The 24,504-nt window shown below is 41.4% G+C and overlaps 2 protein-coding genes and 1 long non-coding RNA gene across 4 annotated transcripts; 2 read left to right on the top strand and 1 right to left on the bottom strand.

The window, feature by feature from the left end:
* Positions 1-628: 628 nt before the first annotated feature.
* Positions 629-16,725, bottom strand: LOC133531508 (probable proline--tRNA ligase, mitochondrial). Of its 2 annotated transcripts, XM_061869769.1 has the most exons (9): positions 16,566-16,725; positions 15,342-15,584; positions 14,688-14,768; positions 13,508-13,685; positions 12,077-12,246; positions 7,552-7,670; positions 4,095-4,191; positions 3,294-3,442; positions 629-790 (listed from the first exon to the last, which is right to left on the bottom strand). In XM_061869769.1, exons 1-9 carry the CDS (start codon positions 16,656-16,658, stop codon positions 634-636), a joined length of 1,287 nt encoding a protein of 428 aa, XP_061725753.1. In that variant the 5' UTR covers positions 16,659-16,725; the 3' UTR covers positions 629-633. The 2 variants fall into 2 exon arrangements, 1 of the variants encoding a protein (XP_061725753.1); XR_009801543.1 differs by lacking the exons at positions 629-790; positions 3,294-3,442; positions 4,095-4,191 and adding an exon at positions 8,826-8,925 and having other exon boundaries at positions 7,554-7,671.
* LOC133531510 (uncharacterized) lies at positions 668-13,791 on the top strand. The gene is made up of 2 exons (XR_009801544.1): positions 668-803; positions 13,075-13,791. It is a non-coding gene; the product is annotated as an uncharacterized LOC133531510 (long non-coding RNA).
* A 1,231-nt stretch (positions 16,726-17,956) lies between the features above and the next one.
* LOC133531307 (uncharacterized) lies at positions 17,957-23,914 on the top strand. Its single transcript, XM_061869440.1, has one exon. It carries the CDS (start codon positions 18,444-18,446, stop codon positions 23,622-23,624), a length of 5,181 nt encoding a protein of 1,726 aa, XP_061725424.1. The 5' UTR covers positions 17,957-18,443; the 3' UTR covers positions 23,625-23,914.
* The last annotated feature ends 590 nt before the right edge of the window (positions 23,915-24,504 follow it).

The following is a 24,504-nucleotide window of genomic DNA, read 5'->3' as shown; positions in this document are numbered from 1 at the left end:
CTCCATAGGCTACAATGGCCAAAATCGAGAAAACACTGTCCACAAATTTAATTCAGCAAAGAGGAAGTACCAGAGCCTCATGAGTTACGAGAAGGTGTCGCCGACCAGCCGGGCCGCGGCGGGCCGGGCGCGTAACAAGGTATGCTCGCGTATCTTAGATAATATATACTTTTGCTTTGTTTACCTAAATTAAGATTTTTTTGTTGACTCGTAGGAAAAGTATTGTAGGTATGCACCGTTATATAAGTAGATCAAAAAATGCTCGTGGCGTATTCCTTTACAATGTTCGCCTACGGCGTAGGCCCTACGCCTTCGGCTCCGGCTCACATTGTAACTCACGCCACTCGCCTTTTTTTACCCTTCTTATACAACTATTGCATAAAATACTATTATATATAATTTAATTTTTAAGCGTGTTACGTAGCAATAAGGCGTGAGACGTCTTTTTTACTAGTTGCATTTAGATGTTTACTAGTCGCTATTTTGGGGAAGGATAATATTGTTTATTTTTTTATACCACGACGGTGGCAAACAAGCACGCCTGATGGTAAGCAGTCACCGTAGCCTATGGACGCCTGTATTATTGTGAGGAAGCCGTGCCGTTTCTAAGATAAATGAAACACAAATATTATTTTACATTTTATTTGCAACTTTTTCGTTTCCGTCCTGTAGCGCCCACATGAGTTGGCCTAGTGTTAGCAACTGTGTTTCGCCTCGCGAGTGCAGCTCGAGCCTTGGTGGGGTTTCTAAAACACCTTTACCGCAAACTATCACCAGAGGGTAGCCCATTCTGCGAACAAAATGTACGTATTACACTATCTAAGTTTTTTTAATACTACGTCGGTGGCAAACAAGCATACGGCCCGCCTGATGGTAAGCAGTCTTCGTAGTCCAGAGGAGTTACATGCGCGTTGCCGACCCTAACACTCCGCACCCTCGTTGAGCTCAAGCAACCTTACTCACCGGCACATACCGACAGACATTCCATATTTATTAGACATATTCTGGGAAATCTGGGAATTGATTATGTACACCCAGGCGCACAATTTAAATACATACAATACAATTAAATTAATACAATTTAATTACATGACTCGTGCAGCTAAACGGTGGAATGAACTGTCGCCTGCGGTTTTTCCGGTCCGATACGACCTTCAAACCTTCAAGAAAAGAGCCCATCGTAAATGTCGGCAACGCACTTACAACCCCTCCGGTGTTGCAGGTGTCCATGGGCGGCGGTAATCGCTTACCATCAGGTAATCCATCTGCTCGTTTGCCTCATCTTTAAAAAAAATGGCCGCTTTATGAACGAATTCATTCATAAATAGACTAAAATGTCATGTAAACTTTATAGTTTTAGAGCCAATACCAATTTAAAAAAAAAGTCTTCTTATTGTAACTTAGTGCAAAACGCCTTTTCGATGGCGATGATGCCATTATGGGGCGTAGTCTAAATATCCTTTACAGTACATATGGGGCTACTTTATAGCACTAGTGCGAGAAGTAGCATATTACGTTACTGTGTCGAACATTTAAAGGGCCATATGTACTGTAAAACGTTGTACGATACATGTGCGAATAGGTAATTCGCAACTCGTGTCGATTTAAAACACTCCCTTCGGTCGTGTTTTAATTTATCGCCACTCGTTTCGAATATCCTATTTTTCGCACTTGTATCGTAATGTACTATATTGATATATGTCAAAAAGTGACAAGTAACCTTTGCATAAGGTTTTAAAATAAACATGTAATCATTCATTTTCAGTACCAGTTTTACCATAAAATAAACTTTTTATGTATAAATACATTCAAAAATATGAAAAAAAACGAAAAAAATTTTTTTTCGCGAAATTTACTTAAAGGAATATAACATTTTTTCCTTTTATTGGCCGCTGAAGTGCGTGGTTTAAATCTTTCGGGTTACACCGTGTATATATAACCAGTGCTTTCGCGATTCTGAACTTTAAAACATACATCCTATCCCTAAGGAATAAGTAAAAAATATCACATGTATAACGGTCAAATAAATAATGTATCCAACACACAGCCACACAGCCCATAAGGTACGATGACCGCTTACATGTAAACTTACTTGTCAGCCAGAAGTATTCGTTTGCCGACGGACATCTGACGCCGATCGTCGAATATGACGTCGTGGCGGAGGCCCGGTAGGGACAGCTAGTCTAACAACGAGCATTGCGAGTACAAACCATTCTTAAACTTACTTGTCAGCCATAAGTATCAGACAACTTTTTTTTTATACTACGTCGGTGGCATACAAGCATACGGCCCTCCTGATGGTAAGCAGTCTCCGTAGCCTATGTACGCCTGCAACTCCAGAGGAGTTACATGCGCGTTGCCAACCCTAAATCCCCCCCTCCCCCCCCCCCCCCCTCGTTGAGCTCTGGCAACCTTACTCACCGGCAGGAACACAACACTATGAGTAGGGTCTAGTGTTATTTGGCTGCTGTTTTCTGTATGGTGGAGGTACTTCCCCAGTTGGGCTCTGCTCTAGATCTGGAATGACATCCACTGGCTGTGCCCATTCACAATGCCCATACCTCTCTTTTGGACGTAGTTTAAGGACGTACCCGGGTCCAATCTGACGCCGGTCGTCGAATATGACGTCGTCGCGTAGGCCAGGTAGGGACAGCTAGTCTAATAGACCGAGCATTGCGAGTTGTACATGTAGATAAACCATTCTTAAACTTACTTGTCAGCCACAAGTATCCGTTTCCCGCGGACATCTGAAGCCGGTCGTCGTATATGACCTCGTCGCGGAGGCCCGGTAGGGACCGCTAGTCTAATAGACCGAGCATTGCGAGTTGTACATGTAGATAAACCATTCTTAAACTTACTTGTCAGCCACAAGTATCCGTTTCCCGCGGACATCTGAAGCCGGTCGTCGTATATGACCTCGTCGCGGAGGCCCGGTAGGGACCGCTAGTCTAATAGACCGAGCAGTGCGAGTTGTACATGTAGATAAACCATTCTTAAACTTACTTGTCAGCCACAAGTATCCGTTTCCCGCGGACATCTGAAGCCGGTCGTCGTATATGACCTCGTCGCGGAGGCCCGGTAGGGACAGCTAGTCTAATAGACCGAGCATTGCGAGTTGTACATGTAGATAAACCATTCTTAAACTTACTTGTCAGCCACAAGTATCCGTTTCCCGCGGACATCTGAAGCCGGTCGTCGTATATGACCTCGTCGCGGAGGCCCGGTAGGGACCGCTAGTCTAATAGACCGAGCATTGCGAGTTGTACATGTAGATAAACCATTCTTAAACTTACTTGTCAGCCATAAGTATTCGCTTGCCGACGGTCATTTGATGCCGGTCGTCGAAAATGATGTCGTTGCGGAGGCCCGGTAGGGACGATAGCTTGTCAAACAAACCGAGCATTTGCTCAGAGTTGTAGACCGACCATTCTTTTGAGCCTTCCTAAAATAGGAAATAAAGTTAGGATTTTCAGACGCGCTTTTTCTTATACCATTAATGACGCTTGCACACGGAGCATGAACTTTGCAGTATGGAAGGTAGAGGCAAGGAACAGAAGCTCCTTAGGCAGAACTGTTGCAAAAGTGTCCAGCTGTCAGCTATAAATAATATTTTCAAAACTCTCCAGAGTAGCGCTAGAGTAGCTAAGAACTTAGGCGTTATTGACGGAGTGAAGTGAGATTTTTTTCTCAAGTATTCTAGGTATTGTAGCGCCAACTATTTATGGTTTTTTGTTGGAAAATTTTTGGTATATGGAGATTCTGTTTCTTGCCTCTACCTTCCATACTTTGCAGATGGTGCACTTGCACCATTTGCATAGTGGTCTATTTAGGTGAAAATATCGCATTAATTTGCTCTTCAAAATTTGTTGATCATTCATTATATATGGTGTTTGAATACAATTTGAAGTGTAGTTGTGATTAAAACAGCTAGTACTAGTGTAATTTTAGACCTTACTTTTTTGGTATTTTGTTTATTATTCTGGCAAGAGAATTTTATTATTTAGGGTACCTAAGTATTTTCTGGTGGTCATTATATTTGTACCCTTTGGAATTTATAATGCAACCAGATTTTTCGTATTTTCAAAGTTCGTTACCTTGGGGCCTATAAGTATCGCTCGGTATGGAGCGATGGGCTCAGGCCACCGCAAAGCTGTGTCTGTTGACAGTGCTTCTAGACTGGCTGCTAGTAATCTGTAAAAAACAGGGTAGGTATATAATGTAGATAATGTCAGACCAAAATTTGGCAGCGATTTTGACAGCCCAAGTGCAAGTGTTATTTTAAACGTCATAAGTACATCTATAAAATTATGACTAGAACGGTAGAGAAAGGACGTCAATCTCTTATGGCAGAACTGTTGCAAGTGACCAGCTTTCAGATATAAATAATAGTTCCTAATCTCTCCGGTGGCGCTAGATAGGCTTTACATGAACCATAGAGGTATAATAATATAGAGCTTAGCTTAGCTTTAGCTTTTCATGTGATTCCTATACGATACTATGGAAGAAGTTGTTTAGATATGTTAAAAAAAATACAGTATAAACAGTATAACAACACTGCAAAAAAGTATCGCAAAAAAGTGCCCATGTGTCAGAAATCATAGATTGACAATAAAATGTTGACCAGTTTACATAGAAAATATACATAACTCAGGATCAAATATTTGATACTTTTGCTGGGATTCGAACCTGGGACCTCCTGTTCGTAGGCAGGGTCACTAACCGACCAGTTATTCCATCAACTAATAGGCCGTCTTAGTAGACAATGTAGATCCAAAGATCAGCATGCATTGACATATATCTAAGGACGGGTCTTACTGGCACTGAGAATGGTGCTAGTTCAGTGGTGTTACTCACGAATTCGAGCCAATCGTGCAGTCTAACGCAACTAGTTGCGACCAATGCGCGTGATGCGAACTCGTCAACCAATCGCGTTGCGGCGTTAGACTGCACGATTGGCTCCAATTCGTGTGCGTGACACCGCTGTACGGGCCCCATTCTTATTGCCCGTAAGACCCCTCCTTAGATATATGTAAATGGGTGAATCAACTTTTTTTGTTTTGTTATCCTGTCCCGTTGTCCAAGGGACAACAGTGGCACAGTTTGTTTGAAGAGACGTTGTATGCCGTTCTATTAACATGCTTAGTAGGGGGCCCATTATGGACATTGGTTATAACGACCACAAAAACGCAAGTTTAATACATTTAAGTACCATAAAATCAGTATTTCAATGAACTTTTGTCCCCTGGACAACTAATCGTAACCATGGCAACGAGTGACGCAAAAAGTTGATTCTCCCAAATATCCGCATGCGAAACGGGAGCCGCGGTTTGCCAGCCCTGGTTACATTATAGCCCGGGAGCCCAAGAGGGAATTTTTGTAGTTACTCGATCGCGTCAGATTAAGATATGAGCAGAGGCCGGAATTATCGTGCCATTTTTGAACTAGGTTTAAAAGACATTTATTCTCATAAAGATCACACACATGAGAACATATTTAGAAAATACATATTTACATCTAATTTCGTCGTTGCAACATAACAAAAAAAAAAAAACCAAAATCTGTCATAGTCATAGGGGCTTCTCATTAATCGACTTCCGATATACATATATCGAAGTGTCGCTTGGTCCGTGGGGCAAAGGTCCGTGTGGGCTCCACAGGGAGCTTGGAAAGCGATTGAGGGAGGCAACGGGAGACCCTCGCGCAGGCAGCTTTCTCGCGCAAAGGCTTGCCATCGCGATACAGTGCGGGGATGCAGCCTGCGTGATGGGCACCCTGCCAAGAGGTCAGGGTTTGTTTGAGGTACTTTTAGTTTTAGTACTTTTATTTTATAAGTAGTCATAGTTTAATTTTTATTCAATTAATGTATACTCTTTTCAATAAAGATTTCCAAAATATATCGATATAATTAGAACACAAAATACTAAATAAAATATTGTTAATGGATAGTTGACTGTAAAAGAAGTAATTAAACCAGATAGAATGGAAAAAATTGACTATTGCTTTTATTAAGAAACTAATGGAGCACTTATTACTACTAAAATAGACTTAACATGGAATTGAAAAAAAAAAAAAACGCTGAACTGAAGTAATTGAATGTGAAATTCTTAACTACCCATACATACTTATTCGTTTTTCATTGTTTTTATTGCATATTTCTAGTTCACATTTTCAACCACTCAAAAGTTATCTGGAAGAGATCGCTCTTTAGCGATAAGATCGCCTGTTGTTTACCTCTACTTTTAACCTTTTGAACGCCACGCCTATCGTACGCGGCGCGTAATCGTGAACCTTGTCGGTACGCATGAAGGTTGATATTGGGCTGTAGCTGCGCGCGTCATATGACGTCTTTGGTGGTCAAAAGGTTAATCTTCTTTAATATGTTAAATATTGTCTTGTTTAATATTGTATCGATATATGTATATCGGTGGTCGATTAATGAGAACCCTCTAGAACAATTTAAAAATGCCACTAGAATTCTAGGCTCGGAGTCTACCTTAACCACTTTTAGCCATCTATGTTGAGCCGTTGGTTGGTGAGGGTCGATGGGGGTTTAACAAATCGTTAAACAGATTGTGGATTTGGACATTTTAGCCCAAATTAATTATATAATTGTGCTATTACTAAATCTGACAGTTATTTGTACGCATTTTCTTAATCTGACGGGTTAAATGTAAAAATCGGACGTTGAACTTGTGATCGTGTACAGTCACTTCTGAAAATATCTATACGGACAAAGTGCCAAAAATATGTATACACTACCTTAATATATGGGAAATAAGGTCGTGTATTTTTGATACTTTGTCCGTATCGATATTTTCAGACGTGACTGTACCAACCTCCCGAAATTTTAAAAATTCTGTAGCCGCTTTCCGGCTCGCTAAACAAAACATTATATAACTTTGTTTTCTTCCTATTATCTAATCTTTCGATTCCAATTCGAGGGGTGGATGGTCAAACCCGTTAATTCTATCAAAAGGGTTTTTGAATATGTAACATACGTGGAGTTCTAATTTAAATGAAAAAATATTTTGATATATCTGGTTTGACCTCCCTCGAATAGGTCTCTACGACGTTCGAGTAACTACACATTTAGCATCGTCGGCTCCCTTAGGACTCATCCATTAATTACGTCACACGAATTTCGAGGTTTTTTGACCCCTCCCTCCTTGCCACACTTGGTCACATTTCGCAAAACGCAATTTTGTTTACAACGAAATCGGCAAATCGAATTAGGTATTATTAATATATTTTCAAAATAATTTTGATAGAAGAGATATTAGTAATTTTATAACACAAAACCGATTAGGAAAGAAAATTAAACGAATAAAAATGATTACCGTTCGAAAGTGAATAAAAAAAACCGGGTTACCGATGAAGTTAAAGTGACGTCACGAAGTTTGTGACTCCCCCTCCCCCTTGTCACAACATGTCACATTTTCTTGACCCCCTCCCTCCCCCTAAACGTGTGAAGTAATTAATGGATGACCCCCTTAATATTAAAAGTGAATACGAATGGGCAGAACTATTTTTAGCGATATTTAAGGTACATACCTAGTAATCCCTATGCCATAGCAAGACATAACTATAGGCTGCGGCGGGCCGCTCGGCACGACGTAGTTGGCGCCCAGCGCTTCGCTGTATCTAGTGCCCAGGATGAACGTGTGGCCCACCTGCAAATATAAATCTTTGACGACAAGTTTGGCCTAGTGGGTAGTGTCCCTGCCTACGAAGCTGATGGTCCCGGGTTCAAATCCTGGTAAGGGCATTTATTCGTGTGATGAGCATGGATATTTGTTCCTGAGTCATGGGTGTTTTCTATGTATTTAAGTATTTATCTTATACCTTTAAACGAGCAATTCTTGTATATATATAAATATATATATTTCTGTGATCTCGGAAACGGCTCTAACGATTTCGCTGAAATTTGGTATATGGGGGTTTTTGGGGGTATACAATCTATCTAGATTAGTCTTATGTTTGGGAAAACGCGTGTTTTCGAGTTTTCATGCGTTTTTCTTCCGACGCAGAATATGGTCGCTAATTTCCTGTTGCCGGCCACTGTCCGTCTGGTCCAGCGGGTTAAGACGCGGCCTGCTAAACGAGTGTTACGGGTTCGAATCTCGCCCGGTGACTAACTTTTTTTTTAATATATAATTTTTAAATTTTTATTGTTTTAGACAAGTTTAATTTAGTAAAAAAACGTAGTTAAGATTATCACCTATATACCTCCATATTACAATAAATAGTTATATCCGAGCAAAGCTCGGTCGCCCAGGTACTAAATATTTATATGTTATATATATCGTTGTCTAAGTACCCTCAACACAAGCCTTATTGAGCTTACTGTGGGACTTAGTCAATTTGTGTAATAATGTCCTACAATATAAAAAAAAAAAACAATCGTCACTTATTTTTAACATCAAACCTATCCAGAGAAAGAGGCCAGTGTAGACGTGCCTTGGCCGAGGCGGTGCGCTCAGGCGAGGAATCCGCGCCTACACTGGCCGGTTTGCGCGCGAGGATTGCCTCGCGCGTATGCTCGCTCTGTGTGGATCTGCCTATGTGCCTATTAAAGATTGAAGGGAAAAAATTGCACTATAAGGTTTTTTTTAGTGTGGGTCAAATCTTGGGAGCTAAATTTGACCCATTTCCCGATTTCTGATTGAGCTGAAAATTTGCACACATATGTAAGTCGGGTGACAATGCAATATGTACTATCGAGCTGATGATGGGGACAGGAGGCCATAGGAACTCTGTGATGAAACAACGCAAATTAATTGTGTTTGGGGTTTTTAGAATTGTCTCGTCGAGTATTAGTTGTGGTAAGAAAAGTACAGTCAGCGATAAAAACGTATTATTATTTTGTTGTCAATTTATGTTTCTTTAGGTTTGGATAAAATTTGGCTGGATTGAAGAGCTCCTCATCTGAGTGAAATAAATAAAATTATAAATAAATATTATAGGACGTTATTACACAAATTGACTAAGTCCCACAGTAAGCTCAATAAGGCTTGTGTTGAGGGTACTTAGACAACGATATATATATATATATATATATATAATATACAATGTGTCCGGTCAATGATGTCGGAGCCGTTAAGGGCGTGTAGTACAATCGATTTCATCGATAAATCACCACGTGTTTTTTTTTTTAAGTCAAGGGTAATTAAATGGCGGCATTTTTAATTTTTCGAACACCTGAGCACGGGTGCTCGTGGTATTTTTGGCATTATCTGTCAATTTTTCGTCCTACGAATACAAAAAATATCTTATTGGATGGCTAAACATGTAAGCAATCGATTAAAGCTAATAATTGTATGCAAACATTTCAATAGCAAGGCAAAAAAAAATATTAAAAGTAAATAATCAGAACAGAAACGCATTACTTTTTCAGTTTTTATTTTTTTATGTAAAAACTAGGTCGTTTACCTACATTTTTTTTGTTCTGCATTTGTAGTACAGGATATTAGCTAGAAATGCATACCAAAATCATAGCTCTATCTTCGATACTTCAAAAATAACACGTGTTCAAATATGACCCTGTTAATTACCTTTATTAATAACTTGAGATAATCCCAAGAATTATCATCCCCACTCCCAGTTTTTCTTTTACAAGCAGGTAGATAAGTCAAGGGGTGCTGCCAGATCAATCAGTCATCCCTCGCTCTGCGTTGTGATAACAAACTTCTGCTATCTTTGGCTTACTTCAGTTCGATTGTGTTATTGTTGAAACTTTTGTTAGTTGTTGGACCTGCTGTTTATTTTCCGTTTTTGTTAAAATGGAAGACGGCTACTATTCTAGTCAGCACACTGCTGACATACATTTCGTTTATGGGTATTGCAACGGGAACGCTAATGCTGCTGTTCGAGAGTACGCAAGGAGGTTTCCTAACAGACCCATTCCGAATTCTCGCACATTCATAAGAATTCATGCACGGCTCGCTGAGAACGGCATAAGAAGACCCGCCGATGAACGTGTTCGACTTGTGGCACCCCAGGACGAAGAAGAGATCTTAAGATTAGTCACACAGGACCCGAGACTGAGCATTAGAAGAATAGCGAACAGGATGAATTTATGCAAGTGGACAGTCTGGAGAGTATTAAAAAGAGAAGGATTACACCCTTACCATTTCAGACGAGTACAAGACATTATTGGACCAGATTACGCTGCAAGATCTGTTTTTTGTTCCTGGATAACAAGAAGAGCACGAATAGATCAAACGTTTTTGAAACGTATTATGTGGACCGACGAGGCCACTTTCACGCGATTGGGATACGTAAACCACCGCAATGAGTATCTGTGGCAGTTGGAGAATCCTCATGCTGTGAGACCAAGTTCATTCCAGCACCAATTCTCAGTAAATGTTTGGGCGGGAATCATTGACGATATTTTAGTTAGGCCAATTATTCTACCTGGGACAATGAATGGCCCACGATTTTTAGAATTTCTCCAAACACAGTTCCATGACGCATTAATGGAGCTGCCAGTAGCATACAGGAGGAGGATGATTTTGCAGCTGGATGGTGCTCCTCCACATTTTGCAAGAGATGTGCGAAATTATTTGAATGAGCATTATGTCCCGTGGGTTGGACGTGACGGACATGTCGCTTGGCCGCCTCGATCACCGGACTTAACTCCACTCGATTATTTTCTATGGGGCACCTTGAAACAAAGAGTGTACGTTGACATACCGGGCACAAGGGAAGATTTAGTGCAAAGAATAATTGAACATGGAAACATTGAAAATGTTAAGAGAAGATAAGGAGATGATTCGGCGGTCTACGCAGCATATTGCGATAAGAGCAACTGCTTGTCTACAAAATCGAGGGGGCTATTTTGAGCAGTTACTCAATTAGTTAGTCATCTTTAGCGTTAAGATACTTTTGTTATGATTTTTATTAAAATTTAAATGATTATTAGCGCTTTGTTTTATTTTTTCTCCTTCTCTAAAAAAACAACACATTTTTAGGCACATGTTGGAACCTCTGTAACTTCTAAAGTTATTATGTCAGATCCGTAATTTTGGTATTGATGTCTAGCCAATATCCTGTACTACAAACACAAAACAAAAAAAATGTAGGTAAACGACCTAGTTTTTACATAAAAAAATAAAAACTGAAAAAGTAATGCGTTTCTGTTCTGATTATTTACTTTTAATATTTTTTTTTGCCTTGCTATTGAAATGTTTGCATACAATTATTAGCTTTAATCAATTGCTTACATGTTTAGCCATCCAATAAGATATTTTTTGTATTCGTAGGACGAAAAATTGACAGATAATGCCAAAAATACCACGAGCACCCGTGCTCAGGTGTTCGAAAAATTAAAAATGCCGCCATTTAATTACTCTTGACTTAAAAAAAAACACGTGGTGATTTATCGATGAAATCGATTGTACTACACGCCCTTAACGGCTCCGACATCTGTGACCGGACACATTGTATATATATATATATATAATATAAATATTTATAAAGACTTAAATACATAGAAAACACCCATGACTCAGGAACAAATATCCACGCTCATCACACGAATAAATGCCCTTACCAGGATTTGAACCCGGGACCATCAGCTTCGTAGGCAGGGTCACTACCCACTAGGCCAAACCGGTCGTCGTAATAAATACGAATAAACTAGACAAGTACTACTCGGACACGCCCACCGAGGGTACCCTACAAATAAAGTAATAAAAGCTTGTACCAAAAATGATTTTTATGACAAAAACTTATTATTTCAGCCACTTAATTTAATTCAAATTCAGATAAATCCAACTGTGGATTTATCCAAGTTTACATAACTTTTTACCGGTCGTCTAAACTAATCGGGTCTGTTTGACCCAATGGTTGGCTGGTAGAGAATGCCTTATGGCATTAAGTTCGCCATTTGTACATTTTTCTTTGTTTGTTTTTTTTTTTTTTTTTTTTTTTTTTTATACTACGTCGGTGGCAAACAAGCATACGGCCTGCCTGATGGTAAGCAGCAATGATGGTGATGGTGAAGGTGATGTGTGCAATAAAGTTTAAATAAATAAATAAATGGTAACCTATGGAACAGTAACTATCGCCTCCTTACCTCAATACTGTTGACGGATTCAGTTCGTCCGCCGCACTGGCACTCGGACCCCGTCGTGCCGCCCGGCTGCCCGCAGCCCGCGCACACCGCCACGTGGTCCTCGCCCGCGGGCGCCGGCACCTGCCATTCGTGAGATTCTGACCCGCCCATCTCGCCGCAAGGTGCCGCCACTGAAATAAGTAGCTGCGTTAAATCGTAGAAAATTCATAGTGGCCACCGGATTTTAGAAATAAAGGAAATTTTATAATTTTTAAACTTAGTACGGGACTTAATCGCGTAATAATATATATTGCAGTAAAACAAAATAATTATATAATAATTCATATATAATAATTCAGTCTATATACGTCCCACTGCTGGGCACAGGCCTCCAGTCATGTGCGAGAGGGCTCGGGCTATAGTCCCCACGCTAGCCCAATGCGGATTGGGGACTTTACATACACCTTTGAATTTCTTCGCAGATGTATGCAGGTTTCCTCACGATGTTTTCCTTCACCGAAAAGCTAGTGGTAAATATCAAATGACATTTCGTACATAAGTTCCGAAAAACTCATTGGTACGAGCCAGGATTTGAACCCGCGACCTCCGGATTGAAAGTCGGACGCCATATCTAATCCCAACAAGGCCTAGTTTACCCTCTGGGTTGGAAGGGCAGATGGCAGTCGCTTTCGTAAAAATTAGTGCCTACGCCATAAATCTTGGGATTAGTTGTCAAGCGGACCCCAGGCTCCCATGAGCCGTGGCAAAATGCCGGGACAACGCGAGGAAGAAGACTACTACTACTTGTACTTGTGCAGCAAGATGTTGATATAATTCGTCGCCAGTCTGCCTGTGACCAAGAACGTAACGTCACGTTCGAAACGTCAGGCCATATAATAAACGTAAGTTTACGCGATTAAGTCCTACGGGACTTAATCGCGTTTTAAAATTCGTTTTAAAATTATGAATGAAAATCGTGTTGGTTTAAATCAATATAACGGAAAGTTTAATTGTTTCAGAACTGGTGACTCCGGACTAGCCCTTCACTATACCAACTCGGCTGCCGAGACTTATACTTCTACAACCAATATTTTCACCTTTTTCATACACACTTTTAAGCAGTATTTTATTTTACTATATTTTGGTTCAAATTGGATTAATTTTGGACACCTGTCTGTTTTATTAAGGGTTCAACTTCCAGAAATATATTCGCGATATTTTTAATAAATAAAAATCAAAAAAAGTTAATCGAAGGATATACATACAATTGTCTAATAATATTTTCCATAATGTAAATATCCAGTGAGGAAAGTTATTATTATTTTTTTCATATAGTTGTTCGTTATTTTCAGGGCTTGATGTGATATGTCAAACAACTACCTCATTCTCCTACTCATTGGTACACTTCAGTAGTTTGTTCCAATGTGTGTGCCCCGTAAAGTAAGATGTTACCTCTATGTACATCCAGTCGCAATGTGTCAAACAGTCTTCCATACTGGTCTCCTACTCGTTGGTACACTTCAGTAGCTTGGTCCAGTGTGTGTGCGCCGTATGCGTCTAGCATGCGGAAGGAACGGGCTCGTAGCACACCGTGCTTGGGGCGGAGCTCGTCGCGGTATTTGTCGCTGATCTGAAAATATGATCCTTACTGTCATCATCATTATCACGCTATCTTAGCTCTTAACTTGTACTATACCCCTTTATTTTTAGATTAAAAATTTCATAACCTCAAAAGTAGGATTTCCTCCAAAACTTTTTTTTTTTACTTTTTTCCTCCAAAATTAAATCTGAGCAGGTAAGTATGCACTGAATTCTGAGTGTAGTTTACATATTATTGTACCGCAATATTAGGTAGATATCAAAGGATCCCTAGCATTTCGGAAGAAAAAGTTATATAATTGCCACTAATTTTGAGATTAGGAAATTTCTAATATTTAAAAAAAACCGGCCAAGTGTGAGTCGGACTTCCGTACAATTATCTATAAAAACGAGAAAAAAATCACATTTGTTGTATGGGAGTCCCCTTAAATATTTATTTTAATCTGTTTTTTAGTACTTGTTATTATAGCGGCAACATAAATATATCATCTGTGAAAATTTCAACTGTCTAACTATCACAGTTCTAGAGATACAGCCTGGTAACAGACGAACAGACGGACGGACAGCGGAGTCTTAGTAATAGGGTCCCTTTGGGTACGGAACCCTAAAAAAGACAAATATAAAAAGTAAATTTAATTTATAAAAAGTGTGAGTAATTTTAACACAATGTGTAATGACAATACATTAACAAACACATGCAGGCCCCAAATTTCTATGTAAGGTCAATGCGGCCAAATCCGTCATAGGGACAACTCTGTACATGAGCGTTTTTTTTTTTCAAACAATACTACACAAATGATAATGAGTCTATGTGGACATCATTGTACTGCTTCTCTTATACCTAATGCCAATTTCTTGACATATTTTTTATTTTTTTTATTTTCATTGACAAAGAGGCAACTGATTTTAGTTTTAACAATCAAAAGCAGATGGGCTTTTATTCCTACAGTTGAAAAAAAAAACACTTCTGTACGGAATTGTCCCTATGACGGATTTGGCCGTATTAACCTTACTGAATGTTGTTGGTACTAACTTGATACAATAAAAGAGGTAGCTGCTTGTAGGACACAGGCCCAACATCTGCTAGCAAATCTGCTATGGCCTCCTCATGCGTCTGAAACATACATAGTTATATAATATCTAATATGGTTAAATTATTGTTTCATGACGATTAGGGTTTGCAGTGGGTAACTAAAAAGTCAGCTATATAATCCAAGCAGCCAAAAGGCTCAAATGGGAGTGGGCAGGGCACGTAATAAGATACAATGACAACAGATGGACCCAAAAAACCACTACCCACCCAAGAAACATAACAAGGGCACAGAAACAACCAAGGACCCGATAGCGTGACGAGCTGGCTGACTTCGCGGGATTAACATGGAACAGACCGGCTACTGACAAACGGAATTGGAATAAGATGGGAGAGGCCTTTGCCCAACAATGGGATTCTTTGTAATACCTATGTATTACTAGACTATAGTATAAATAAATATAGTAAAAAGTTAAGTATGGGAAAACATTGTTTATTGTTGTTCAAATAAAAAAAGAATACAATATTTAATAAGAGGATGTTCCCATTAGTCCAATGCAATTGTGAAACTTTTTTTTGGGGTATTTTATTTTAGTAAAAAGCTAGAACTGTGACATTCAGTCATAAGACAAAGTTTATCTATCTATAAATACTTACAGGCGCCAACACGAACTTCTTCCCATGCCTATCCTGTACTTTGAGCAACTCCTCCGTAATCCGTCCCGTCTTCTCCCACAGCCGTGCAGCTGTCAATGCAGGCAAGGACACCCTCTGTCCACCGGCCGCCTCTATATGTTGCTTGACAAGGGCTTCGAGCTTGTCTAGGGCGCGCCGGGCGAGAGGCAAGAGGGCGAAGAAACCGGGGGATGTGGGGCGGATCAGACCACATTCTAGAAGGAGCTGGAAGTTTTATGATTATTTAAGTACTTATAATATATTAATATATATATCTAGGACAAGTAATTTCAACCAACAATGTCACTAACAGCGAAATCGAATGAAGGATTGGGAATGGATGGAACAGGTACTGGGCCATGAAAGAAGTAATGAAGGACCAAAATCTTCACATTAGTGCAAAGAGCAAGGTATTCGTGTGTTTTACCAATACTTATGTACGGAAGCCAAACATTTTTTTTTCTATTTATTTAGAGACAAACAGTCATACACAATTTTTGATCAAAACTTATAGACAGAAAATAGACCTACAGTTTCATCTGTAGAAATAAAATATAAACAGGTCCGTGGCTATTACAAAAAACAAAAAAGACTTAAATCTGTATTTTATAATAACAAATACTTGAAATATGTAAATCAGTGATTTGATACGTCTGTAGAAAATACGTTACATATATGTTGTAGTACATTAAATTTAAGCAAAGAAGAAATTACAGTTATAATCGATATTTAAATGCATTCTTAAGTTGTGTTACTGAACAGTTAAAAATATCTAAATCATTCAGTTTTTGATTCTTATTAAAAAGTTTACATGCGCGTTTGGTAAATACATTCCCACAGTAACCAGTCCTGCTGTATGGAATGAAAAATAAGCTTCTTTTATTTCATTCTTCATTGCCAATGTATTCGTAGCACTACGCTCATAGTCGATCCCAGCGTTTTCCCGCTTTGTGGAGGAAAGCAACTACGGCACTCAATGTGTTAAGGTAACCGGCCTTTCATTACTAAGATTAGGCATATTCTGTAAGAACCCCTAAAATACTAGTTTTTCACTGAAAACTCGGAAGTTTACTTGCTTGTTTGGAATGAAACCTGTGTAAACTGGATGAATATATTTCTTCAGAGATGTCGATTAAGGAATAAACAGTGATTATTATGTATTTCATTCTAAAATAAAGCTACGAATGGAAAGTAATATAACCTCACCTTTTGACTTTTGCAAGTTATCTCTGTATTTTTAACCTTCGCATTCTTTGGTATAATTAATAATGGTTGAAATAGTTGCGATACAAACCGCATTATATACAATTTACCGTATTTTCTATACTTTACTTACTATTGCTAAAATATGTACAGTTGATTGACATTATATTATAGTATTAGTTTTACATATCCAGATATTTTGCAAAGCTTTTGATAAAGTATCATTTCAAGAATGTGCTGTAATTCAACTGCAGAAGGTGTATTTTACTTTGTGCGTTTGCTTTACAAAAGCTGGCCATTAGCGTAGTTAGTATCAACAGTACCTTCCAGAATTTGACAGTGACAGGTAAGGACCTTTTGACATTTCATGCGTTTAGATACTGCTAAAGATTACAAAACTCAGTCAGTGGATAAAATAATGACACACATCAGCCCTCATTAGCCATTTCTTTCTTTTCTTTTCTTTAAGTGCCTTCTCCATCCCGGAGGTTGGCGACCTTATGTCTATATGCCATTCTATCTGAAGTCATGCGAATTAGTTTCTCTGTACTGCCCACGTCCAACCAGTCTCTTATGTTCCTTGTCCATGATATTCTCCTTCTCCCACGTCCTCGTTTCCCTTCAATCTTCCCTTCAATGATTAGTTTTAATAAGTCATATTTTGAGTTTCTATATATATGTCCGAAATATGTAGCTTTTCTTTCTTTAATAGTTGTTACGACTTCCACCTTTTTCTTCATTAATAACATGACTCTAGCCATTTCATTAGCCATATTTTTCCAAATAAATTTTGCCCCAATTTTTGTGTACACAAACTCTAGCTTTTGGTTATTTGCATGAAAATATGTGACATGAAGTTCACATTTTTTGCCACAACCATTTTGACCCTCAAATATTGCGTTTATGTGTATAGTTATCATACAATTGATTTTTCAATAAAATGTAAGGAATCGAATGATACCATTTTCTTTTCTATTTTTGAAAGAAAAACAATTTTTTTTGAGACTTTGGAGCCTTGTATAGGGACCGTGCGCGTTGGAGGATCTGCCATCTTGTGGCCTGAATCGGAACAATAAACATCTACATTCACACGTCACGTGTTTTCTTGTGCATAGTAGGTTCTGCCATCTTGTGGGCTACATCGGAACAGTAAACATCACATTTACGCCTCGCGCCAAAAATCTAACGGCTCCTGTGCTGCCTCCTACAGTTCATGCACGCTCCCTATTTTTTTTATAATCTCAATATAATTTTTTAAATTCCACTTTTAACTAAATTTTGTTATAATATTCAACATGTGTCAAGTACCCAATTATAGGACCAAATTGTTCATAATTATGGCACATTGTTCATCTTCTTTATTAAAATCCTGATAAGAAAATTCGGAATCATATAATTTCAACTTATAGCAAACCGCGTAGATGACACCAACGGTCAAACGTCTACCGCGTTCAAATTACCCGCGCGCGCCTCTCGCGGACAACTCCCGGCGCGCTACACGGAGTAGAGCGAAAGCCATCTATCTCACTCTAACGTTAGGAGTAGTAATGTCGTCCCGCTCCCGCGCAACAGCATGGCGGCGGGTTCTGTCTTGTCGGTCGACACACTCTATCGCGCTCTCGATAAACTTGTTAAATAATTAATGTAAAACTGTAGATTAACTGATTATTGGGCTTAAATCTCTAAATTGTGTGTAAAGTAACCAGTGAGTGTACGGATTGTTGTGTTAGTGGTCAAATAGACTGATTCTAAACCTACACGTCTCTGTTATTTCATCAATCCCTGAGAAACCCTCTCATATATGGCGCATCCAACGTGAAATAATAACTAGTTCGTTCGAAAGTGTAGTTGAAAGTACATTTCTTTAGTGAGTGTGTCGATATGCCGCCGAAAACGAAAAAAGCGGCTAGTACAGAGCCCAGCACCGACGACGAGCAAAATGGCGGTGATGGTGAGATCTGCGAAGAAAGCGCGGTAACTACGGCAATGGCCGATATGACTATGTTTTCGACTCAAAATGTGCAAAACATCATAGAGACGCTACAGCGATCGCAGACCGAAGCTCTGAAAGAATTATTACAGTCAGTATCGTCGCGTACTACGTCGTGTACAGCTCTAGGTCAAGGAACGTTAACGGGCTGCAAGACTACGTTCTCTGGTCAGCCGCAGGAGTCAGTGGAAGCATTTATTGACGCAGTAGACGCCTACAGTGAATGCGCACAGGTTTCTGATACAAATGTCCTGCGCGGTCTGGCATACCTTCTAAAAGAAAACGCGGCGACTTGGTGGCAGGGCGTGAAGCAGCAAATTACGTCATGGCAGCAGGCTAAAGAGAACCTTATAAGTGCTTACGGCGATCGCCGCCCGCCCCATCGCATATACATAGAAATATTTTCATCGCCACAGCAAACGGAAAACACCGACGTGTTTGTGGCGCGAATACGTTCCCTTTTCGCGCGGCTTCCCGAGGGAGACATTTCCGAAAAGGCGCAACTCGACATGACTTATGGACTCCTGAGCAGCAGGATAAGGAAGAGGCTACGGAGGGAGGACGTCGCAAGCTTTAAAGAGCTACTCCGCCGTGCACGAAGCGTGGAGGATTCCTTCGACGAGGGGGAGAGGAAACAAACACCGCCGCAGGCTGCAAACCGCGCGGTGACCTCGAACCAACGCGCGCCTCCTGCTTCGACAACCACGGCGCGTACGGGTACATCGCACGCCAGCGGCGCGCCAGCCGCGACCGCGCCGCCCCGGGCGCCGCAATCGTCCGCGCTCGCGCAGCCGCGCACGCCACCGACGCCGACTCAACCGGCGGTCGCGCAAGGTCCCGGCACCGGTATCACCACCACCGTCGCTGACGCGTCTGTGAAGAAGCAGCGACCCGTTTGTGCGTACTGCCGAAGGTTCGGACACTCCAAAGACCAGTGCCGTAAGCTTATGAACTCAGGTGAGCCCACGTCAAATAATAACACTGCAAATAGTGCAAATGTGCGACCTATAAGTGAAACAAGTGATATTAGCTTTTATAGTGTCGATTTCAACTCGTGCAATGTCGCGTCTAAAAATAGAACACAAAATGCCTATTTTTCTATGAGTGACACATGCAGCAATTTGAGCCTTATTGTGCATAGTAATAAAGTCGAAAATGGCACTACTCATCATTGTTATGATTACGATGGACCTCGTAGCAATATGATTCCTGCATGTACCACCACAGCTACTACAGGCAAGAAATGTTTGCATTCTTTTGTACCTAAAGCCGTTAAAAATATTACGTGTGCTACCAATTCTTTGCAAACGACTAACCCTCATTCATGTAACGAACAATTTCGCTGCCGCGGACCGCTTAGTTCTATTACAGTTCCGACGTGTTCTAGTAATTATTCAGTAATTTCAAGCGAAGACGCGCGAAAATGTTCGATGACGGATAGTCGTGAACAAAACGAGCTTTATTTAACAAACGGTCGTAACTCAATTTTGTGCGTAAATAATAATAATCGTCCCTGTAATAATAATGAATACTCACCGTTTGCGTCAAAGTGTATTAACCCTTCAAATAGCGGGGATGTTACGGAAGTAGACACGTTTTTTGGCGCGGACTGTGGTAAGATTTCCGACGATGAGTTGATATACCTGTATATGACTTACGTTGATGGGGATTGCGAGATTTGCGAGACGGTGGGTCGAACGACAAGACCGATTTTTAATATAGAGATTTTAGGCGTGAAGGGCACTGGTTTGGTAGACACGGGTGCAAAGCGGTGCGTCGCGGGCCACACGCTCTATGCTATACTCTTGCGTCGAAACCACCCGCTCCGCACGATAACGCGCAACATTAAGCTGGCCGATGGGGTGTCACGTGCGATGGAAGTACTAGTTACCGTATTAGAGGTGCGATTAGAACAGGAAATTGTTAAGATTCCATTCCTAATTTTCCCTTACGCGACTAACAATGAAACGTTGCTAGGCATTGATTTTCTTACTGCTGCTGGGGTAGATATTGATTTCCTCGAGTTAGTATGGTGTTTCAGTAGGAACCGCACGGTTCAGTATAAACTATGTTTCGAGCCTACTTCGCCCAGTGTAACCTGTGCTACCACAAACGTTCTTCGGGATGACGAGGGAAGTCATCTTACACCAGCTGAGCGTCAGGCGCTTGCTGGCGTCCTTACTAGGCACGCACACGTCTTCACGCCAGGGGGAGCTCCAACCCCTTATGCTGAGCCTCGGATAGAAACAGGTGAGCACCCTCCTATAGCAGTACCACCTTATCGACTCAATCCAGCCAAGAAAGAGCTGATGAAGAAGGAGATTGATAAGATGTTAAAAGACGACGTTATTGAAGAATGCGAGTCAGCTTGGAGTTCACCAGCTCTGATGGTGCCGAAGGCTAACGGTGAGATTCGTTTCTGCGTGGACTACCGTCGTTTGAATGCAATTACCAAGTCCGATACTTACCCGATGCCACGCATCGATGACTTGCTGCAGAATACGAAGCGAGATTGCTACATGAGCACCCTTGACCTTCGTTCATCGTACTGGCAGGTAATGTTAAGGGAGGCGGACAGGGATAAAAGCTCATTTGTGTGTCCTTTAGGCACCTTCCGCTTTAAGCGTATGCCGTTTGGCCTGAAGAATGCTCCAGCGACGTTCCAACGGCTGATCGACCGCCTACGTTCCTGCTCAGCATTAAAAGATGTAACTGTCTTAGCTTACTTAGACGACCTTCTGGTGATTTCAGAAGGTTATCAACGTCACTTACAAGACCTCGAAGCAGTTTTCAAACGCTTGGCCGAGTTCAACCTCCATGTCAATAGGGAGAAGTGCGCGTTCGCACGTGAAAACGTCAAGTACCTCGGCCACGTCATAACGCAACAAGGCGTTTCCACCGACCCAGATAAGGTGAGTGCTGTACTCGAGATGAAGGAACCAGGTACCTTGAAGCACCTGCGAACCTTTCTACAAACGTGCTCGTGGTTTAGGAAGTTTATACCAAACTTCTCGAAGGTTTCTGAACCACTGACACGCTTAACTAGGAAAAATCAAGTTTGGATCTGGGGATCTGAGCAGACCCAAGCATTCCTTGAGCTGAAGCGTCTTCTGACCACAGCTCCAATTCTGGTGCAAGCCGATTTCAGTCGTCCCTTTATTCTTCGGACAGATTCGAGTAATTACGCCCTAGGAGCGGTCTTATTGCAAGGGGACGGAAACGAAGAAAGGCCGATAGAATACGCCAGCCGACTTCTCAACGCAGCAGAGCGTAATTACTCTACAACGGAACGGGAAGCTCTCGCTGTGGTATGGGCGGTAGAGCGTTTCCGACCTTATCTTGACGGCCAGCCAGTCGTCATTGGCAGTGACCACCAGCCCCTCCGTTGGCTGCTGTCACTGAAGTCACCAGCAGGCAGGTTAGTACGTTGGGCCCTTAGACTCCAGGCCTTTGATATTCGTTTTGAATACACTCCCGGGAAGGCGAACGTGGTAGCCGACACGCTGAGTAGACCAGTCTGCTCCGGAGACTCTTGTGAGGACTGCGGAGTCTGCTCGGTTGTGGTTGACCTACCAACGAAAAACCCAGCAGAGTTGAGGCGCGAACAGCTCGCTGACCCCGAAGTGGAGAAGATTGTCAAAGAAGTCGAGGGTTCTAATGAGGTGGCATCTCGGCGATGGACAGAGCGCGGCTACTTGATGGAACAAGGGGTACTATACAGGTACAACCCCGATTCCGATAGCGAGACTCCACAGCTCGTTATACCCATTAGTCTCAGAGCAGAGATTCTGAAGGAGTGCCACGACTCGCCGGTAGCCGGACACCCTGGCGTCGATCGTACGTACCAGAAGATTGCCCAGCTGTACTACTTTACAGGTATGCGGAGAATAATCACTGATTATGTCAAAGCCTGCATACACTGTCAACGCTACAAAGCCATAAATACCAAGCCTCCAGGTCTTCTGCAAACACCGCTCATGAACCAGCGCAATGAAGTGCTGGCCATGGATTTATTCGGTCCATTGCCACCAGGAGACCAGGGGGAGAGGTGGATTTTCCTTGTCGAGGACACTGCTACCCGGTGGACAGAGCTATACGCACTTAAGGACGCCACCGCGGAAGCCTGTGCGGTGATTCTCGTCGAGGAGTATTTTATGCGTTTTGGTCTACCTCGTCGAGTCATTTCGGACAATGGTGTTCAATTCATATCCGCAGTTATGCGTCAGTGCATGGCAGCTCTAGGGATAAAACAGAATCTTGCCCCGTTATATCACCCAGAAGCTAACCCTGCGGAACTCAAGAACCGAGACATGAAACCGATGTTGGCACAGCTCGTGGAAGAAGACCACACTTCTTGGCCACGAAAATTACCGGTGATTCGGTTCGCCTTAAATAGTGCAAGATGCCGCACTACAGGGAAATCACCTGCTTATTTGACTTTCGGCAGGGAAATGCGGTCACCCACAGAGGTCATCCATGACCTTCGTGCTATCTTGGGTAAAGATAACTTTGTCCCACAGATAACTCCGTATCTCCAATCGTTTTTAAACTCGTTATCAGGGATTCGGGAACGTGTGGAGATCCAACAAGATAAAGCGAAGGAGTATGCCGATGCGTCGCGCCGACCTTCAGAGGAATTTGAGGTAGGTGACTTGGTCCTCCTTAAGTCGCATCTGCTCAGTAACACGTCCAAGGATGTAACTGCAAAGTTTCTCCCACGTCGCGATGGACCGTACGTCATAACAGAGAAGGTTAGCCCTACGACGTATACAATCGCTAGCACCGACCAACCTGATATTTCTCTCGGAAGATACCACACTCAGGACCTTACTCGTTACCGAGGTAACGACGGCGATACCCCAAGACCTGTTGTTCCTAAGAGGAATCGTGGACGTCCACCTAATACTGATAGGAATGATAGGGTACTAGTCCAGGAGCGGGGGCGTTCTCCAGGACTAGAGGGGGAGCATATAGCAAACCGCGTAGATGACACCAACGGTCAAACGTCTACCGCGTTCAAATTACCCGCGCGCGCCTCTCGCGGACAACTCCCGGCGCGCTACACGGAGTAGAGCGAAAGCCATCTATCTCACTCTAACGTTAGGAGTAGTAATGTCGTCCCGCTCCCGCGCAACAGCATGGCGGCGGGTTCTGTCTTGTCGGTCGACACACTCTATCGCGCTCTCGATAAACTTGTTAAATAATTAATGTAAAACTGTAGATTAACTGATTATTGGGCTTAAATCTCTAAATTGTGTGTAAAGTAACCAGTGAGTGTACGGATTGTTGTGTTAGTGGTCAAATAGACTGATTCTAAACCTACACGTCTCTGTTATTTCATCAATCCCTGAGAAACCCTCTCATAAACTTGATTATATGTTGAATCATATAAAAAAAACTTACCGGAAACACGTGCTAACATAGGTACCTATACAAAAAGAATGTTAAGATGGGGTAGTCGTTTAATTGTTCATTTATTGGTGACACTACTATTTAGATGTCTTTCACGAAAACGCGTGCCTTTTACTCGTAATGGCATGTTATCAAAGGTTAGATTTGACAAATCTGAGCGTCTGCGCGAACCATTATCAGTGACTTTTTACGTAAACTTATTGCACATTATAAAGCCCGACCAGAAATATGTGATCATTGTCAAGAGGGCGCTGTTATTCATGTATAGGGTGACAGTTCAGTTTAGTATGAAAATGTTGTTCCAATGAAATTCCGCAATATGGCGCGTGATCATATAGGTACCTAATTACTGGTCAGGCTTTACTTAGGTAGGAACATTATGAAGAGACTTCATATTTGAAATAACCAACTCGACATTTTAAGAACAAAAACCTTTTCATACTTTACGGTCCTTAATTTAATATTAAGCGCGGCTTACTTACTTCAAAAGAAAAGCCCGAAAATTCAGTGATTTGTGAAAGAAATCGGTGCACTCCATTA

The sequence above is a fragment of the Cydia pomonella genome, chromosome 25 (genome assembly GCF_033807575.1).
Source record: "Cydia pomonella isolate Wapato2018A chromosome 25, ilCydPomo1, whole genome shotgun sequence".
NCBI lineage: Eukaryota > Metazoa > Arthropoda > Insecta > Lepidoptera > Tortricidae > Cydia > Cydia pomonella.
This window is presented reverse-complemented; position numbering and strand designations above follow the sequence as displayed.

Excerpts from the sequence above, each read along its gene's own strand:
- LOC133531508 (XM_061869769.1), bottom strand. The coding sequence starts at position 16,658 with ATGCGGTTTGTATCGCAACTATTTCAACCATTATTAATTATACCAAAG. Across the intron at positions 7,671-12,076 it reads AATCCGTCAACAGTATTGAG|GTGGGCCACACGTTCATCCT; the intron begins GTAAGGAGGCGA and ends TTATATTTGCAG. Across the intron at positions 791-3,293 it reads CGAATACTTATGGCTGACAA|AATGGGCTACCCTCTGGTGA; the intron begins GTAAGTTTAAGA and ends TTTTGTTCGCAG.
- LOC133531307 (XM_061869440.1), top strand. The coding sequence starts at position 18,444 with ATGCCGCCGAAAACGAAAAAAGCGGCTAGTACAGAGCCCAGCACCGAC.